This window comes from Nerophis lumbriciformis, linkage group LG08 (assembly GCF_033978685.3).
Source record: "Nerophis lumbriciformis linkage group LG08, RoL_Nlum_v2.1, whole genome shotgun sequence".
Lineage (NCBI taxonomy): Eukaryota > Metazoa > Chordata > Actinopteri > Syngnathiformes > Syngnathidae > Nerophis > Nerophis lumbriciformis.
This window is the reverse complement of record NC_084555.2, coordinates 10,817,491-10,835,000: the sequence shown is the minus strand read 5'-3', so window position 1 is coordinate 10,835,000 and position 17,510 is coordinate 10,817,491. Positions and strand designations below refer to the sequence as shown.

Here is a 17,510-nt window from a genome sequence, read left to right as displayed (position 1 = left end):
CAAACAACAAAACCAACACAGTGCATAAACTCACAACAAATTACACACCTGCAAACCAGTCAGTTGTTGCCGTATCCGTAATACGCCAAAAGGGAGAAGTTTGTATTTACACGATGAGTCGGGTGTGTTTTGACCTTCGCCGAACTGCTGAGGCCGACTCACCGAACCCCTAGGGTTCGATCAAACCCAGGTTAAGAACCACTGTTCTAGGAACATAGAGTTGGGGTTTCTATCTACGGTGTCATTCAAGTCCTCAACTGACTCAGGATCTGGAATATTTTCCTCCAGATTTGGTCCAATGTTCACAAAGTACTTATTGAAGCTTTCAACTACTTTGTTCATATTCTTATGTTTTACATTTCCATTTAAGAAGTATTTAGGATAGTCCTTTTTAGCACCATTTTTAATAATACTATTTAGGATGCCCCGTGTTGCTCTCATATTGTTTTCGTTCTGGTCCAATAATTGACTGTAATATTCTTTACTACATGTTCGTAGTATGCCAGTTAGCTTGTTCTTATACATGTTGTACTTGTTTTCTGCCTCTGTAGATTTTTGTATTATAAATGTTCTATATAATGTATTATTCTTTTTGCAAGCATTTTTGATTCTTTTTTATTTTGCTTCTTACTAAGTTGTTTCAATGGACAGTGTTTGTCATAAAGCATCTCGAAGGTATTAAAAAAAATGACCATATGCATCATATACATAATTTTCACTGTAGACATCGTCCCATCTTTGATTTCTCAGATCATTTTTTAAAGCCGTCATACTTTGTTCTGTACATATTCTTCGAAAAGTATTTTTATCATCCATGTTACTCTCCTTGTAGTTTCCGTCATAGAGTATGAAAACTGGCAGGTGATCACTGATGTCGGATATTAGCAGGCCACTTGTGGTATTGTTATCAAAATCATTAGTAAAAATATTATCAATAAGTGTGGCATTGTGTCCTGAAATTCTGCTTGGCCTTGTGATTTTAGGGTACAAACTCAGGCTATACATTGTGTCAATAAAGTCATCTACGGGCTTTTTTTTTGTTAGGGTTTAAGAGGTCAATGTTGAAGTCTCCACATAAGAAGGCTCTTTTTTGACTGATTTAAGTCAAAGTTGCCTTAATCCAGTCGAACTGTCACTACCAGAACTAGGGATTGATCGAATTCAGTACTTTCAAAGATACCGACCAAATTCCACCAGTGCTCTCAGGTATCGATTCACGCAAAACCAAACAATGCCATTTTTCGGTGCATTTGTTGCACTTGACGTCACATCCGGCTCAAACACTTGGCCGGGAAAAAAGCCCTTACGCACGCCTCAGAATGGATTAAGTCCAGCTGCCTATAGGTATTGTTGCGATTTTCCATGCCAACGAAGAAAGTAAACACATAAACATGCAGTAAGGCTACGCTTTTCAAATTTCTCTAGCTCAATACTAATTTACATTGGATTTGCCATACACGTGCTACTGATTAGCATTGGCGATTTTTCATGGCAATTTTAACACCTCCAAATTTGGTAATAAACAATTTCAACTACATTTCAATCAAACAGCTGGTGTGTAATAATACAATGCTTCATGACTTTGTTTGTCATCACTGGTACCCTTCTGTGGCTGTATTACAAAAAACAAAACAAAAAAAAGACATCGAAATGCACCATACAAAAGTGCATTTTAAAGGAAATTGGGGTCAAATTTCAATATTGTATGACCAATGGAATTCAAGGATCCACTGGTAATAATACAAATATCCACCCACTGCACCTTTATCCACCAAAATAGCTTTTCTGGACCATGCCTTTCCAAATTTGCATATTTAATGAGTAGTTGTAGCGAACAAACAACCAAAGAAACTAAGCAATGTTGAATTAATAATACTGTGGAGGGAGGTGTGGCCAGCGCGCCTGCGGGAGCAAAGGTCAATGTTTCTGTCTATGGTGCTGAGGACGAGCACCATCGGATAGGGGCGGGGCATGGGCTGACGGCGAGACACAGCTGGCAGGTGATTCGATTTCACAGGTGGTACGTGTTAATCTAATCATCTGTTGTCTTTAACAGTAAGCGGCCAGAAGCGGGAGGAGAGAGAGGATACGGACGTGACTGAAAAGTCACGTTCTACTGGAGAAAGACTTGGGCAAAAGTATATGCACATTAAAACTTTGTTAAAACTGCACGCTTGGCTCCTGTGCCGTGTCTACAGTGGAACTGCTAGGAAGCGACTTCCACAAATACATTTTAATACTAATCTAATGACGACTTGTCCAGGGTGTACGCCGCCTTCCACCCGAATTCTGCTGGGATAGGCTCCAGCCGACCCCGGTAGGGACAAACGGTAGAAAATGGATGGATGGATGGACTAATCTAATGAATAATGACTCATATTAACATGACCTAGGTGGGTAGCATATGTGTGTGCGCCTCAATGGTCAGTTTACTCACCCGGTCCACTTGCTCGTCAAACGCAGCCTCGTGGACGCCACATGCAAAGAGCGACGTGGGGAGGTCGCTCAGGTCCATCATCTCGTCCGCCACGCCATCCGGGTCATTGTCCCCAAACACCATGTCCTCCTCTTCCTCTTCGTCCTCCTCCGGGTCGCTGCTGTAGGCCTCGGAGCCGTTGCTCCACGCCTTGGAGCTCTCTCGCAGCATGGCGAGCCTTTTTGAGACAGCTGCTGATGGGTGGGTGGGGACCAAAAGCAAGGAAAAGATGCCACTGGGAAGGGAAATAAATACATGTTTTAGCTTTTTGGTGTCCAAAAAAACCTTCAACAATATGGATATTATGCAATAGATTATTTGTGTTAGCAGGCTATTTTTTTTACAGTTTGGACGTATTAGAGATGTGACGTTTGTGAACGAACCAATTCTTTTGAAAGCCTCTTTTAGTTTTAAGTGAATGAGGAGAACAGATTCCCAGTTCGTTTGGGAGCCGCTTTTTTATGCACATGCAAATTTAACGTGTCCACATGCGTTCGACCCGCCTGGTAACTTGACTACAAAAACACTTTAGAGAAACTTTTTTTTTTTTTTTAAATGACAAAAAAAAAAGTTGACTATTAAAACATAGAATTTAACATTTATTTAAAACACTGTTATGTTTGAATTGTACTGTATTCATTTTATTTATTTAGATTCACTTTTTGGGGTCATTATTGTAAAGGGTAGTGATTTAAGCGTACGCACACCAAGTATGGTAATACAATTTTGTCCTCACATTTTTATTATGTGCTAATTTTTTATTAAAGTTTATTTTATTTATACTTTTTATATCCATCAACACATTTTTCTATATGGTTAAAATGCTACACATTTTTGTTTAAGTGAGGGAAAAATTCAAACTTGTGATGTCACTGCAAAAGCATAGAAATATGGCACCGGCTTATGGAATGAAAACACAACAAAAAATAAATAAATAAATAAAAATATTTAAGATATAAAAAAATATATATAAAATAGCGAGACAGTTTTTTGAAGGTTTTTTTTTTTTAAAGGAACGGCTCTTCCAGATCCAGCTCCCTTCAAAGAGCCATACATGAAGATAAGGTCCTTTGTTTGTTTTGTTTTGTTATATTTATTTATTTATTTTTTAAGTGGAATAAAATAAGATAAATAAATTTCAAAAATAAATAAAATAAAATAAAAAATATTTTTTCTTGGATAGAAAAGAAAGTAAAACAATATAAAAACAATTATATAAAAAATAGTAATTAATGAAAATGTTAGTGGACCAGCAGCACACACAATCATGTGCTTTAAAGACTGTATCCCTTGCAGACGGTATTATTCTATATTGTAGGAACCAGAAGTTTTTAATAACAGAAAGAGACAGCCCCTTTTGTGTAAATGAGTGTGGGTGAGTGTGGATGGGGGAGGAGGGGTTTTCTTGGGTTGATGCACTAATGGTAAGTGTATCTTGTGTTTTTTATGTTGTGTAAATTTTTTTTTTTTTTTAATAAAATAAAAAAAATAAAAAAAGAGCCATACATCCCACTTCTAGAATGTAATTTGCACAATCCCCAAAATATTAAGTATCCCGGTTGGAGGTTTAAAAACATCACTTTGCAAAACAGAGTTGCTGAAAAATAGACCATTACCGCACTCCTTTCAAACAAGCGCCGAGGACACAGCGACACCTAGTGGCGTATTTAAGGTACTGTCTTTATACAGCGCTGCCACCAGTGGGCGTCCTTCTAGCTCAAATGGTTTACTTGTTCCAAAGGAAATAATAAATATTACGTAATGAGCTCATTCAAAATGTATGACAGTAGCATACGCGATGATTTAACGTTTAAATACAACTATTACCTTTTACAACACATTGGCATTGAAGATGGGCGACAGACAACAAGCTAAACATCAGCGATAACAGCGTACCGCTTCTCCGTGATAACGCTGGTTGCCGGTTGTGTGACTTACCTGACTACCGTTTGTGACGATTAACCATCGCAAAGGGACCACAAGAAGGACTCGAGGAGTCAACAAACGGACAAAATCACTCCGTTTAGCTGTCTTCAATATCAAGAGTTTGCTGTCAGAAGCGGCGTTTGTTATTATGGGATTACTGCGGCGCAACCTAACCCAGTGTCTTCGCCTACAAGCGTTAGACCAATGAGATGGTGGAAGAGTTTCGTGACGACCAATCAAAAAAGCAGAAAGGGAACGTGACTCCCGCCTCTCGGAAGTTAACGCGCAACCGGTGGTTCAACCCAACCTGTCATTGAAAGCAATGGAGGATATATTCACAGCGAAATACATTTTATACTATTTAATTGTATTTTAGGTATTTTCAATAGGCCGGAAATAGTGACGCAATTCTTAACAATATAATTTTGAGCGTAATGTAACATGTAATCTTTTATGTTATTTTAGTAAATCAAGGCACTAAAGTAAATCATCAGCAGGTACTTTCCTATTTTAATTATCTACTAAAGCTTGCTAAATGCACAGTAAGTCCTACCGATCTTTGGTTAATAATTATTTGAATGTTGATGATTAATTACTGTATTAAATGTGCGGAATAAAAACAGGAGAGCGGCTTTCAAGTAAGCTCGTTCATATGTTTTGTCAGAAATGCAAAGAAATAGGACCAGTCAAATCATCGGCATATTTAGTTTATTATTTTGCTGATGGTTTTCATTAGAGACACATGTTACATAGTCAAAAACAGCATTAAAAAGCACTTTTCTTAAGTGGATTTTTGACCAAATATCTTCAACTGTTGTTTTATGCGATGAGTCATTTTAATCCTACAACTTTAATAATGCACCTGTGTCTTCTTTTATCCAGTGTTGTGATAATATTCAAGGCACACAAAATGCAAACTTCAAAATCAATAAATACAATAAATTACAGCATTTGGACCCATTCAAAAAAGGCAGTAATACAAACCCTCTAAAAAGCGAGGCAAAGCAAGAGTAAACACTGCTCTGTGGAAATGTTTTTAGAGGCTGATTATTAACTTGAACACCAACAAAAAATAATCTTTGGCAAAACACTTAAAAGTGAGGCATAAGAGTACACGCCTAACAGTACAGTCATATATTGCAGAGTATCTTTAAGACATTTAAGTATCAAGTACTGTTTCTGAAACAACTTGTACCACATTTAAATCTGGAATTTTCCTTTTGGTTGTCCTGAGCGTGATTGTACCTGACACCACTAAGACATAGTGTCATGCTTGTCCTATTAAGAAGAAATAAATATTTTGACCCCGGAACAGATTATTTCTATTTACTATGGGATAATCTGTTTCAAAAGACACACAACCTTTAAGGTTCCAGTGTAGATATTAAAGCTTGGCGCTAATCTTCCTTCCCGTTAGACACTCTTGTGGTTCCAACGCTGGAGGTGGGCCGTTTCCCGCTAACAGGCTGATGAGCAGAAGTTGCTCGGTCGTTGTTGACTAGCGTGCCGTAAGAAAAAGTGCCGCTGAAGTCAGGCGGGACAGCTGGACTCGTGCTGTGAATGGTCGGCACACCTGATTGTGGACACATTAAGTAAACAGACTGCAAATTGACTATGTTGCAGTGCAATACTTACACACCGTTACTCATATTCATGGTGACGTAAGGCTCAAAGGTCTTACTCCTTTTCTTGTTTTTGGTGACGAGGAAGACCCCCAAGAAGCATGCGGCGGTCCTACACAACACACAGATTAGTCCAAAACTATGATTACCACATAATGTATACATATATATATATTGTCCATAACCATGATCAAACAAGAAAATACAAAGTTGTAGACACCCACAATGTATCCACCTAAAAATGAAATGCATTTTTTAATCATGCAATATGCACATGGATGAAAGCACAATGGCTCTACCTGGTGGGGAACGTGGGAAACTACAGTTTCAACAATTTAAAGGGGACCTGTTATGCAAAACAGACCTTTTTTAACCTATTGGTACCTGTTGTTGTGTATTTGGGATCTGCATAAGTCCAAAAAAATGTAATTAAGGAGGCATAGCTGAGATTTTTATAAACAATCTTGCCCCAAATTGTGACGTTTTTCCCACAGGTGACGTCAGCGGATTATCTATATATGACCTGCGATGAGGTAGCGATTTGTCCAGGGTGTACCCCGCCCTTTGTCCAAGTGCAGCTGCAATAGGCCCCGCGACACCAAAAGGGACGAGCGGTAGAAAATGGATGGTTGGATGGTAAAGTTTCACCCGAAAAGCTTTGCGCGAGTTTGCCATTGTAGTTCGTTCTTTTTCTCTATCTTCTCGTTGTGGAGCAGACTGGCTTGCACATGCATCCACCGCTGTTGCCATTTCTATTACAAGCGTATCGTTTGAGCTTATATCTGTCAGTAGACTTGCTAGGGAAGTGCTAAAAACTACAACATGGCTGACGGGGAGAAGACGCTGTTGAAGTGGAGGCACGTAAATAAGACCGCCCACCCCAAAACGGCACATCCTGAAGAGACGGTCAGAAAAGCAGCTTGAAAACAGTCTGTTAAATATAATCTATGAAACAAAATACCATTATATGTTATGTAGACCACAAGAAAGTGTTATAAATGTAGAAAAAAAAATCATAAGATGACCCATTAAAAAAAATAAAACACATACGTTCCAATGAACTTCCAATCCAGGCCTTTAACAACTTACTGCATAGAGGAGTAAAATGCAACTTAATCATTGCCTTTGGAGGGAATTAAACTTTATGGCAGGAACAGTTTGCCCCTGGTACGGATAATTTACTTTGGTTAATGCCCAACCCTTCAAGATGTTCTGTATCTCTACCCAGGTGTTGGAGGAATGTATAATATTTCCCCGCAGTTAAGCTCTAGACAAGGGGTCTTTAACAATTTTAAGGCCCAGGACCAGAGATGGGGGAGGGATGGACCCCCAAATTATTAATCTTGTTTGAATTTGTGATTTAAATTAAACTTGTCCTAAACCTTGTTGTTGCGCAATATTAAGATTTCTTCATTAGATAGTATAGCACAGCGGCCAACTAGCGGAACTATTCGGTAGCTGGCAGCACAGTGAAAAGGTTGGGCATGCCACTGGTGTTCACAAACTACACTACAATGTGTTGGATCAATGTTAATTCTGTTTAAATACATTAACATTTGTATTTTTCTTTATTTTGTATTTTCATTAAAAAATATATATAGTTTAAAAATTGTGAAAAATTTGCGGAAAAAATATAAAAAAAAACATTAAAAAAAACAGGTTTAATGACAAAATATTTTATAACACTGACACAATGCAGACCCCCTATTGAATACCCCTGCTCAAGACTACTAACAGTATACACAGGTAAAAATCAAAACAGTTTAATATATTTTCATGTCAGCAATTGAACTTCAAACGTGAAACTAATATATGTTGTTAAATCATTACATACAAAGTGAAATATGTCAAGTTTTTGTTATAATTTTGATGATCATGGTTTACAGTTTTTGCAAACATTTTCTGAAATTTTTCATTTGAAGTTTTCATAAGCTGTCAGCCATAATCATCAAAATTATATCAAAAGAAGTCTTGAAATATCTTCAGTTGCATGTTATGACCCTATGTAATTGATTAGTTTCACCTTGTAAATCTAATTGCTGGTATAAACGAACATTTACACGATAGTCCAATTTGTGGAGTTTCTCTTGTACATAAGAAAAGCTCTGTGACGGACAAAAGGCTTTATCCAAGTGCTACCGTATATATTAGTGTTGTTTATGACTCACCCTAACAAGAACATGCAGACGTGAAGGACGTCTTCATTCGAAAACTCTAAATAAAACACGGCCCCTAAGAGATTGAAAGAAAATACAATTTTAAAAAAAGGTACATCAAAAGCAGAATAGAACACTTTTATTCATTCAATTTGGACTTTCAAACCATTAGTAAGTGCCCGCCTGGGAATGACAGAGCGTTAGTACTTTCACCCGAAAGGTTAACAAACAAAGTTTGTGTCAAACCTGATTTTGAGAGTTCCCCTACTGATGTGTCAACAAAGGGCTTTGAAACACTTTAGTTTAGCTTAAAAGTAAAAGCGTGACTCACCTGCTAGTACAGCAAAAGCAGTGGAGAGGATGTAGTTAACGCTGGCGATGAGGCACGTGTCGTACAACTTGCAAGCTTGAGAGAGAAACCTGCAAAAGCACATTTTTTTTTTGGTTTGTACTGTACATCCTTTCTAAAAGTTATTCAGTGTTTCCTATGCATTCATTTATTGGTGGCGGCCCACCAGCTCCCAGTTTGCCCTTGCCCATAAACACACCATTACACATGGTCTGCCGGAGAATAAGAAGACAAAGCTTTGAACTTTGTCACTATATTTTGCAAGTGCCAGTCATCAAACCTACACTGTAGATCAGGGGTGTCAAACTTAGACTATGTCTACACTAAGCCGGATAATCCCTTAAACGAATAATTATTTAGCCTAAACCCCGTTTCAGCCACACTAAACTATCGTTTAAGGTCCCCCTCCTTGGATAATTTTTTACACGGGTAAGTGTGCCCTGTATTTCTTGAATCTCAGGCTCTTAGCTTTGTATGGACTCATTGATCGTTAACAAACTGAGTTGGGAGAGGAAGTGACGCCAGAAAGGCCGCGCCCCACAGAGGAAGTGACGTCAGAAAGAACGCGCCACAGCAAGCTTCATAATAAAGCGGTTTCGTAACTCGGAGCTAACCACTGGAAATATGGAGGCGAGTCATCCAGACATGCCCGTGTTTCTCCTTCCGTCTGTACAGACGCTTGTGGAAATCACACATGAATACCTTAAGAGAAAGCGATTGCAGCTATTTCGGATACAACACTTCTCAGACGACAAGAGAACTTTCCAATGTCCAGGTCAGCTGTGATTCTACTTACCGAAAAACTTTGTCCATTTGTCGAAGGAGAGACAACGAGAATGCGAGCTCCCGTGGATGTGATATAAGGGTAGCGTGTGCTTTGTATTACCTGGCTGACAAGAGAAGACTACGGAAAACGGCGAATGCTTTTGGACTGGCAAAGCAGACTGTATCAGTTATTGTCCGCCATGTATGTCGCGGACTCAACATTTAGGTTTAGACTAAATAAAGTCACCAAAAACGAATGGACAATGAAGGTGAAGGCAAAAGAGTGAGGAATGTCCTGACCAGATATCTAGATCCCGAGATTTGTTGTTGTAAAATGTTCTTTGTCACATTGTGTACTTTCACGGGTTTATTAAAGATTTGATTAATTTATGATGGCTCAGGTGTGATTCACTACAATAGGGCCCCAAAGCACACTGGATTCCAGTTAATTGAAATACCACAATACTGGATATTGTTCAGATAAGTTAAATTTAACAACTTGCACACAAAGCAACACTGGAGGTGACTATGACGTGCGCATTTTCCGCGCATGCGTACTACGTTGCGTTGCGCCGGCGGACGGAGGGGGTTAAACGGTGGCATTGTTGTGTGTGGACACGGATAAGGTTAGGTGGTATTTACCCTGGATAACCTTATCCGGCTTAGTGTAAACAGGGCCTTTAAGAACCAGTAATGTGGAAAAACAAGTTGACTTTATATGCTTAATTGTGTTTCATTGTATACATTAAACCATATCCGATTGTATTTACAATCCGCAAAGTATGTGAAAATACCATCGAAACATCAAAAAATACCACAATTTCAGGCAACCATTTTGAATATTCTGCTCCAAACTAAGGCTGAAACGACGCGTCGACGTAGTCGACGTCATCGGTTACGTAAATACGTCGACGCCGTTTTTGTGCGTCGGCGCGTCGCATATTTACGTCACACTACTGTCATGGCGGAGCGCAAAGCAGACGATGCGAGCGAGGGGAAAAAAGCACGCCAAAAGTCGTCAAAAGTGTCGGAGTATTTCAATAAACGGCCTAATAATGTTGTTGTATGCACACTGTGTCGAGCGGAAATGGCCTATCATAGCAGCACAACGGCTATGAACGAACATTTGAAAAGAAAACCCCTGACAGCGTTCTTGCCATCACCATCAACTAGTCAATCGTCCGCGTGCGTATACGTTGTCATTATTACACAAAAACATGAATGTGTCATTTGTATCTGCGTTGTAAATTCATAAACTAAAGCACCGTTTGCTCTGAGAGGCGCGTTTGGCGTGCCTGTTCAGTGTTTACAAAGACGCGCTCCTCTTTAACGCTGTGGAGAGGCGGCGGCGGCGAGCGAGCGGCGAGGCGGGGCGCGCCGGGAGCGACGCCGCAAGAGACAGGGGACGACGAGCGAGCAAGGAAGAGGAGCTGAAAAGCGAGGAAAGAAAGAGAAAAGAGTTGGAAGAGAAAAGACTTTGTGTAAAATTAAAAGATTGTAAACCTGGCAAAGCCGTCTGGCGTTCAGTCTGTCGGTCCTGAAAGAACCCCACGGCACAAGACGTGTCACAAACGCTAACGTTAATTAGTTGTGCAAATACCTTTTACAACATTAACAGTTACATATACTATGTACAAACCAACAATTAACTTTCACTTTAATCATACTATCATTGTTGTGTTATTAAGCAAAATAAGCAATACTTTTACTTTTGTTGAAATGTTTACACTGTACACTTTTTTGTATTGGATGTTTAGCTTTATTTTTGCACATTTTAGCAAATAAGCAATACTTTTACTTTTGTTGAAATGTTTACACTTGTTACAGAATATTTCCGTTTTGCATTTTTTTGTATTGGATGTTTATCTTTATTTTTGCACATTTTAAAGCAAAATAAGCAATACTTTTACTTTTTAAATGCTTATACTATTCCAGAATATTAAGATTTGCACTGGATGTTTACTTTTATATTTGCACATTAAAAAGCAAATAAGCTACTTTTAATTTTGTTAAATGTTAAAAGTTTTAAATGTTTACATTGTTACAGAATATTTTGTCATGTTGTTGTCAATGTTGACTGAGTGGCCATACTTTTTTTTTTGTAAATAAAAGCCATGCCTTTTGAAAAAACTGGCCTACATTTATTTTTTCCTCTTCATTTTAAATAAAAAAAATAATCGGTAAAAGGAAAAATAATCCATAGATTAATCGAAAAAAATAATCTATAGATTAACCGATTAATCGAAAAAAATAATCTATAGATTAATCGATAGAAAAATAATCGTTAGCTGCAGCCCTACTCCAAACGTCTACGGTAATTTCCGTAGATTGCCGTCACTGAAGTAACGCTTCTGCACTCTGACCATATTATCAGATCAGTCATACTGGAAATACGCAAAAATTTGAGAGAGATGTGCGGTCTATCATTCACAATCTCTCTATAAAGACATGAACACATATTTTGTTCTTTTTTTATACATTCGAAGTCGTAAATAAATAAATACATAAAAAGTCCGCTAACGATGTAGTCAATGGGGGCTCTCTATTCTGCCCACAAAACCCTCTAAATAACCTAATCATCTGCAAAAAGCAGAGATGTAATCCTGCAGCCACCAAACCAGATACCTTCAATGCTCTGACTGCGCCTAGAAATTCTGTCCATAAAAGTTATGAACACAATTGGTGTCAAAAGGCAGCCTTGGCGAAGTCCAACCCTTACTGGAAACGGGTCCGACTTACCGCCGGCAATGCGGACCAAGCTTTGACACCGATCATACAGGGAGCGGACCGCCACAATCAGACAGTCTGATACCCCATACTCTCTGAGCACTCCCCACATTGTGACATAAAAAACAACAACAACATAATATAGTTATTCATGGCTTTAACTGACTTTGTGCAAGTCACGTGTCGTAACTAATAATGCAAATTCAACGATTACGTTATTCCACTGCCCACTGCTGCCACAAATGAATTACAGTCCTAGATTCAGGATTTCTTTTCCCGCTTGAGATGGTTTTAAGAGTGTTTTAAACCTTAATTACACAACATTACAATGCATTTTAAACAGTCAAGCAACCCTATATGAATCCTACAATTTCCTTTGTAAGCAATCGAAACACAGTGCGAGTACCTGGCTTGGAAGGTGACTGTAGACACCATGCACACAAACATGACGCTGAAGATGGGGTAGTCAAGCTGCATGGAGCCCTCCAAGGTCAGAATCAACATGTGAGACACGGCCTTCACTGTAATGACTGTGACTGAACCTGAGCGGCACAAAGACAAAAATCGTCTCTTCTGAATTGTTCCGTCTCAGGAATAAGAGAATGTTTTGGGAAGTTGACGTTACCAAGCAAAGACACCAGCAGCATGATGACGACAAGGTAGTTTGCTTCTCTCTGTTTGTAAAAATATAAAAGCAGGCAGAACAAGATGATCTCCAGGACCTGTCGGTGAATAAATATGATCATTAACATTTTCTATCACAACACAATACAATGCTGCATACTAAACCACAAAACAAATACACAGGCGAACCAGGGGTGTCCGAACTTTTTCAAATCTCACAGTCTTTCATAATCGCACACCTGTAAATAAGTCAATGTTTTGCATGAGGATAATAGGAGGATTAAAGTTGCACTTGTTGGGCAAATATTTTATTTTTTCTATTGCATCAACTTGTCCTAATGAGGTCAGGAAGCGGCTTAAAGATGGTCTGTAAAACATAACCTATACAACATTTTGACTAAAGAACCACCATTACATGTTATGTTGACCAGTGTTTCTTAACCTTAGGGCAAGGGCCCATTGTTGGGCCACGATCGCCGCCAAAAAACTCAGACTGTCAACAACCAATGCGTGTGCACGTACAGCTCAATTTCGTACAATTTCAGAGAGGAGGAGACTGGGAGAGACAATCAGCAAGGTGCGCAGAGTGGGGGGTGGGATTTACAATTTGAATTCTGCCTGGTGACACAAGACTCAAGTACCCCAGCTTTAAGTGAAATAAATCACTGTTTTTGTCATAATATTACATTTGTCAACTTATTCAGGGTTTCCCCTAGATTAGTGGTTAGGAGTGTGGTCAACATGACATCATCGCATAATTTGCTATTCATATATCCTAGTTTGATATGATTTTCTTTAAAAAGGGTAAAACATGTATACATATATTTAAAAAAAAAAAAGTTAATATAATTAGGATTAACATATATTTTATATAGTTTTTAAATGTCTATAGACTTTTAATGATTTTTTTTTAATTAAAACCGACTAGCAACAAATCTAGAATCTTTGTCTAGTGTTATTATAGACCAGGGGTCCCCAAACTTTTTGACTCGGGGGCCGCATTGGGTTAAAAAAATTTGGATATATATATATATATATATATATACATATATTTATATATATATATTTATATATATATATATATATATATATATATATATATATATATATATATATATGTTTATATATATATATATATATATATATATATATATATATATATATATGTATATATACATATATACATTGTCTTTATAATCTGTTTTGTCATTTAACATCAATTAACATTGATGTTCATCAACATTTAACATTGTCACGTTATCGATGGGAAAATTCATTTTTAGACAATATGATTTGCCTGAGCAGCTTGGAGACACCAAGAGTAATAAGCGGTAGAAAATAGATTAGAAAGGAAAGATTAAAAAAAATAAATAAATAAAATAAAAAATAAAAAAACACTTTTTTTTTTAACTTGGGACTTCCTGTGGGACAGATTTTGGATGCTAGGGGCCGGATCCGGCCCGCGGGTCATAGTTTGGGGACCCCTGTTATAGACTGTTCTCATGTTTAGAGACTACTTCTGTCCCTCCATGTCTCTGACAAAAAGCAAGCTGCAGCGAGCATGTCACTCTTGTGTCGTACTGCTGCTCCAGTTAGATTTTCTCTCCTTAAAAGCTGCCACTGTCCTCTTAATATTCACACATTTCGTAGATCGCTGTCCGCGGGTATATCTGGGATATATCAAAATTACATCCACATTGCAGACATGCTGACAAGGCTCCAGACAATCGCGTGCGTCTTGGTTACATCCGGTTTCGGCAGCGCTGTTTTTACGTCTTTTTTCAGTGGCCGAATTTTCGTTGCATCACTAGACAATAGTGCATACATAATAGGCTGTATATTTCCATTTGTGCTGTAACGAACGATCTGCTAGCAGTTTGTGTGGTTTTGATTTGATGTCAATTTTTCCCATGATCACAAACACACCATCAGAATCAGAATCAGAATCAGAATCAGCTTTATTGTCATTACGCAAGGTAACGAGATTGAGGCCATTCCATACAGTGCGATGTGTGCATGCTAGAAAATCCATGCCTGAAAAGGGATTGGGTGAGAATGAGGAAGTGTTGTATGTTCATGAAAGCACGGAGACGAAGGTGTTTGCATGGGAGGTAATACCTGTTGGAATTATGCCGTTTGTTAGCATAATATTGGCAATAAAAGTTAAAAATAGCGTCAGACTTCGTGTGACGACTTCTTCTTATATTAATTTAATTTGTTTTCACGTAAAATACCCTCATTTTTAAGGTGTGGCGGAGATGACAATGCCGTGGCTGTGCGCCACATTCAGTAACATCAAGGGGAAACCCTGTGATTTTTACACTAAATTGACTTGTATGACTAATGAATGACACAATGGTAGTTAAAATGGTCTCATCAATAAATAGTTTTTTTTTACATTGACCATGCTTTTATTGCATCACATTACAGATTGTGTGAAGATTAGAAAGCAAATGTAATGTGCGTTTGGACTGGGGAGTGAATGCGTCTTACCAGATACAAGAGAACGGGCCAACCGACAAGATGTCGCACAACAATTTCTGCTGTAAGCTTTTCATGCCAGTTGGGTCCAAACGCTACAAAGAGGTACGCCCCTCCGATGGCGAGGACAGCGCCCAAGAAGGAGAGCCCATAACGCTCTGAAAGCGAAACACATCACATGATTCAATTCAAAATACGACCTATGTGATGAGGTATATACTGCATGTGCACTCACTTGCAAAGTCCTTTGGCCTGTATTTCTCCGGCATGAAAATAAAACTCAAAATGAAGCTTGCTGAAAAACAAAAACAAGATCCGTCACATCATCTTTCTTCATTTTTTTAAACTGCTGCAGAGGAACACTTACTGAGGATGGAGACAGCATTGAGCGGCGCGATGAGACTGAGGGGGGCGAAGGCGTACGAGACAAAGTTAGCCGTTTCACCCAGAGAGGTGAGAAAAAAACCAAACCACCAGGTTTTAGTGCGGAAAAACACATGCGGGTCCTTTGCGCCCACAACGATGACATGGCCATATTTCTGTGAGGGACAAAAGAAAAAAGGTCTGACCGCACTCATTGTACACACTGTAAAACGTGCAATTATATCAGAAGAGGCAGCACAACTTTATTACACAACAATTCATATGGTGCATTGTTATATGTGTCAGTAGAAATGTTCACATTTCAGCCTACAAGAATTCCACTTCCGACGAGAGAAAACATGTTGTGGTAAGTTGTAGATGTTTTTTTAATGTTTTAGATGTGCATATGCTAACATTAGCATAACAATTAGCTAACTTTAGCCCTGTTATAATGTCATCAGTGATGGTAAAATACACATCTTTTGTGGTACATGTTCTAGTAGTGGCTCTCTAGCACACACACACACACACACACACACACACCAACTACAATTGCTGTGTAAGTACAATTAAAAAATAATAGTTACTGAATAAATTTAGTTCAGCACTTGAGTACTTTTTTTTTTACCAAACTAGTAATTCTTCGGATGACTACATTTTACTTTTACTTGAGTTTTATTACTTCAAAGTAAAGGTAGTGTACTTGAGTAAATTTTTTTGTCCAGTCTACTCACCTCTATTTATCGCACAATAGTGTATTCCAGTGATTGTTCATGTACCACTAGTTGTACATAGGGTCTATCTAGTGGCACGCCAAAGAATCAATTGATTGTTTTTTTTTATATTCAAACACAGTGTAACTGTTCAAATTGTGTGTATTTTTTTATATTGCTATTATGGTACAGTTTAATCTACTTTATACCTGCATAATCTTTTCCATCCTTTGTAACTGAGCTACTGTGTGGAACAATTTCCCTTGTGGATCAATAAAGTTTGTCTAAGTCTAAGTCTAATGTTACGGTAGCCAACATTTCGTAAAGACTTGTTGAACAAAACCTATGCCTTGTTTTTAATGAATAGTTAGGCCTACTACGCCAATGTATTTTAATGTTGGTCATTATGGTGGTACTTAAAGAGCCAGTTTTTGTATTTACTTAGTGGAAAAAGCTTCAGGACAACTAGTGTAGTCCAAACGATACACTGAGGGAGAAAGGGGGTATTTACAATAAATATGGGCAGTTATTGAGAAAAGAAAAGGCATCACTTACCTGAATATTCAAGGAGATGCTTACGAGCACGTTTCCAAAAATAGCAAGTAGAGTTCCAATGAGGTTGTTCTGGAAAATACAAATATTCAATGAGCGATAACCCAAAGGTCAAGTCAGCTATGTGCAACATATTTTAAAAACAATAATTTGATCATGTATAAACACTCAATTGGGTTTTGTTTCATACTAAACAAGAAGATGAACACTATTACATGATTTTCTTACCGTGTATGAGTCTTCGTTTAGCCTATCCATATCTCTTTCGTACAAATTCAGCACTTAGCGGCAACCGACAAACTTACGTTACGAAGTTTCATACTGTCACTTTCCTCCGGTCGACCATAAAACAAGTATTATTAATCAATTTCTGAATTTAATGGGTTTATATGACATAATTTTTGCCGTCAAGAAGCTTCCGACTTCCTGGGTTGAATGACCGTTTGAGGCAAATTACGTCATCCGGCACATGGGTCACATGACAGGAAGAATAAACCCGAAAATACGTTTGTTTACAAATTATGATAGTAAATAAATATTTAAAATGTCGCCTTTTTCCTACCAAACCTGTATATATGTATAGTTATTTTTGTTTTTAGCACATCGCGATAGTTTAATTATAAATACATCACGTTCAAAGAAGTACTTACATATTTAAATGTGTTTTGGCTTCGTATTGTTGATATAATTTTACAAATACAGCTATCTTAAAATATGTAAAAAACAAACAAACAAAAAACGAACAATATTATTGTT

At 38.0% G+C, this 17,510-nt stretch overlaps 2 protein-coding genes across 3 annotated transcripts in view; both read right to left on the bottom strand.

The window, feature by feature from the left end:
- Nucleotides 1-4,565, bottom strand: part of rcan3 (regulator of calcineurin 3) — a 109,454-nt gene extending 104,889 nt beyond the window's left edge. Inside the window, exons 1-2 of the mRNA XM_061968255.2 lie at nt 4,415-4,565; nt 2,438-2,711 (exon numbers count right to left, since the gene is read on the bottom strand). Coding sequence (XP_061824239.1) covers nt 2,438-2,647 — 210 coding nt within the window. The 5' untranslated portion in view covers nt 2,648-2,711; nt 4,415-4,565. The remainder of the gene's footprint in view (nt 1-2,437; nt 2,712-4,414) is intronic.
- A 528-nt stretch (nt 4,566-5,093) lies between these two features.
- On the bottom strand, nt 5,094-17,232 carry nipal3 (NIPA like domain containing 3). Of its 2 annotated transcripts, none has more exons than XM_061968251.2 (11): nt 16,983-17,230; nt 16,758-16,826; nt 15,494-15,665; nt 15,362-15,421; nt 15,139-15,284; nt 12,647-12,743; nt 12,428-12,563; nt 8,512-8,600; nt 8,193-8,256; nt 6,042-6,136; nt 5,094-5,975 (listed from the first exon to the last, which is right to left on the bottom strand). In XM_061968251.2, the coding sequence occupies exons 1-11, from the start codon at nt 17,010-17,012 to the stop codon at nt 5,800-5,802; spliced, it is 1,134 nt and encodes a 377-aa protein (XP_061824235.2). In that variant the 5' UTR covers nt 17,013-17,230; the 3' UTR covers nt 5,094-5,799. The 2 variants fall into 2 exon arrangements, with proteins under 2 accessions (XP_061824235.2, XP_061824236.2); XM_061968252.2 differs by having other exon boundaries at nt 5,791-5,975; nt 6,038-6,136; nt 16,983-17,232.
- Nucleotides 17,233-17,510: the final 278 nt, after the last annotated feature.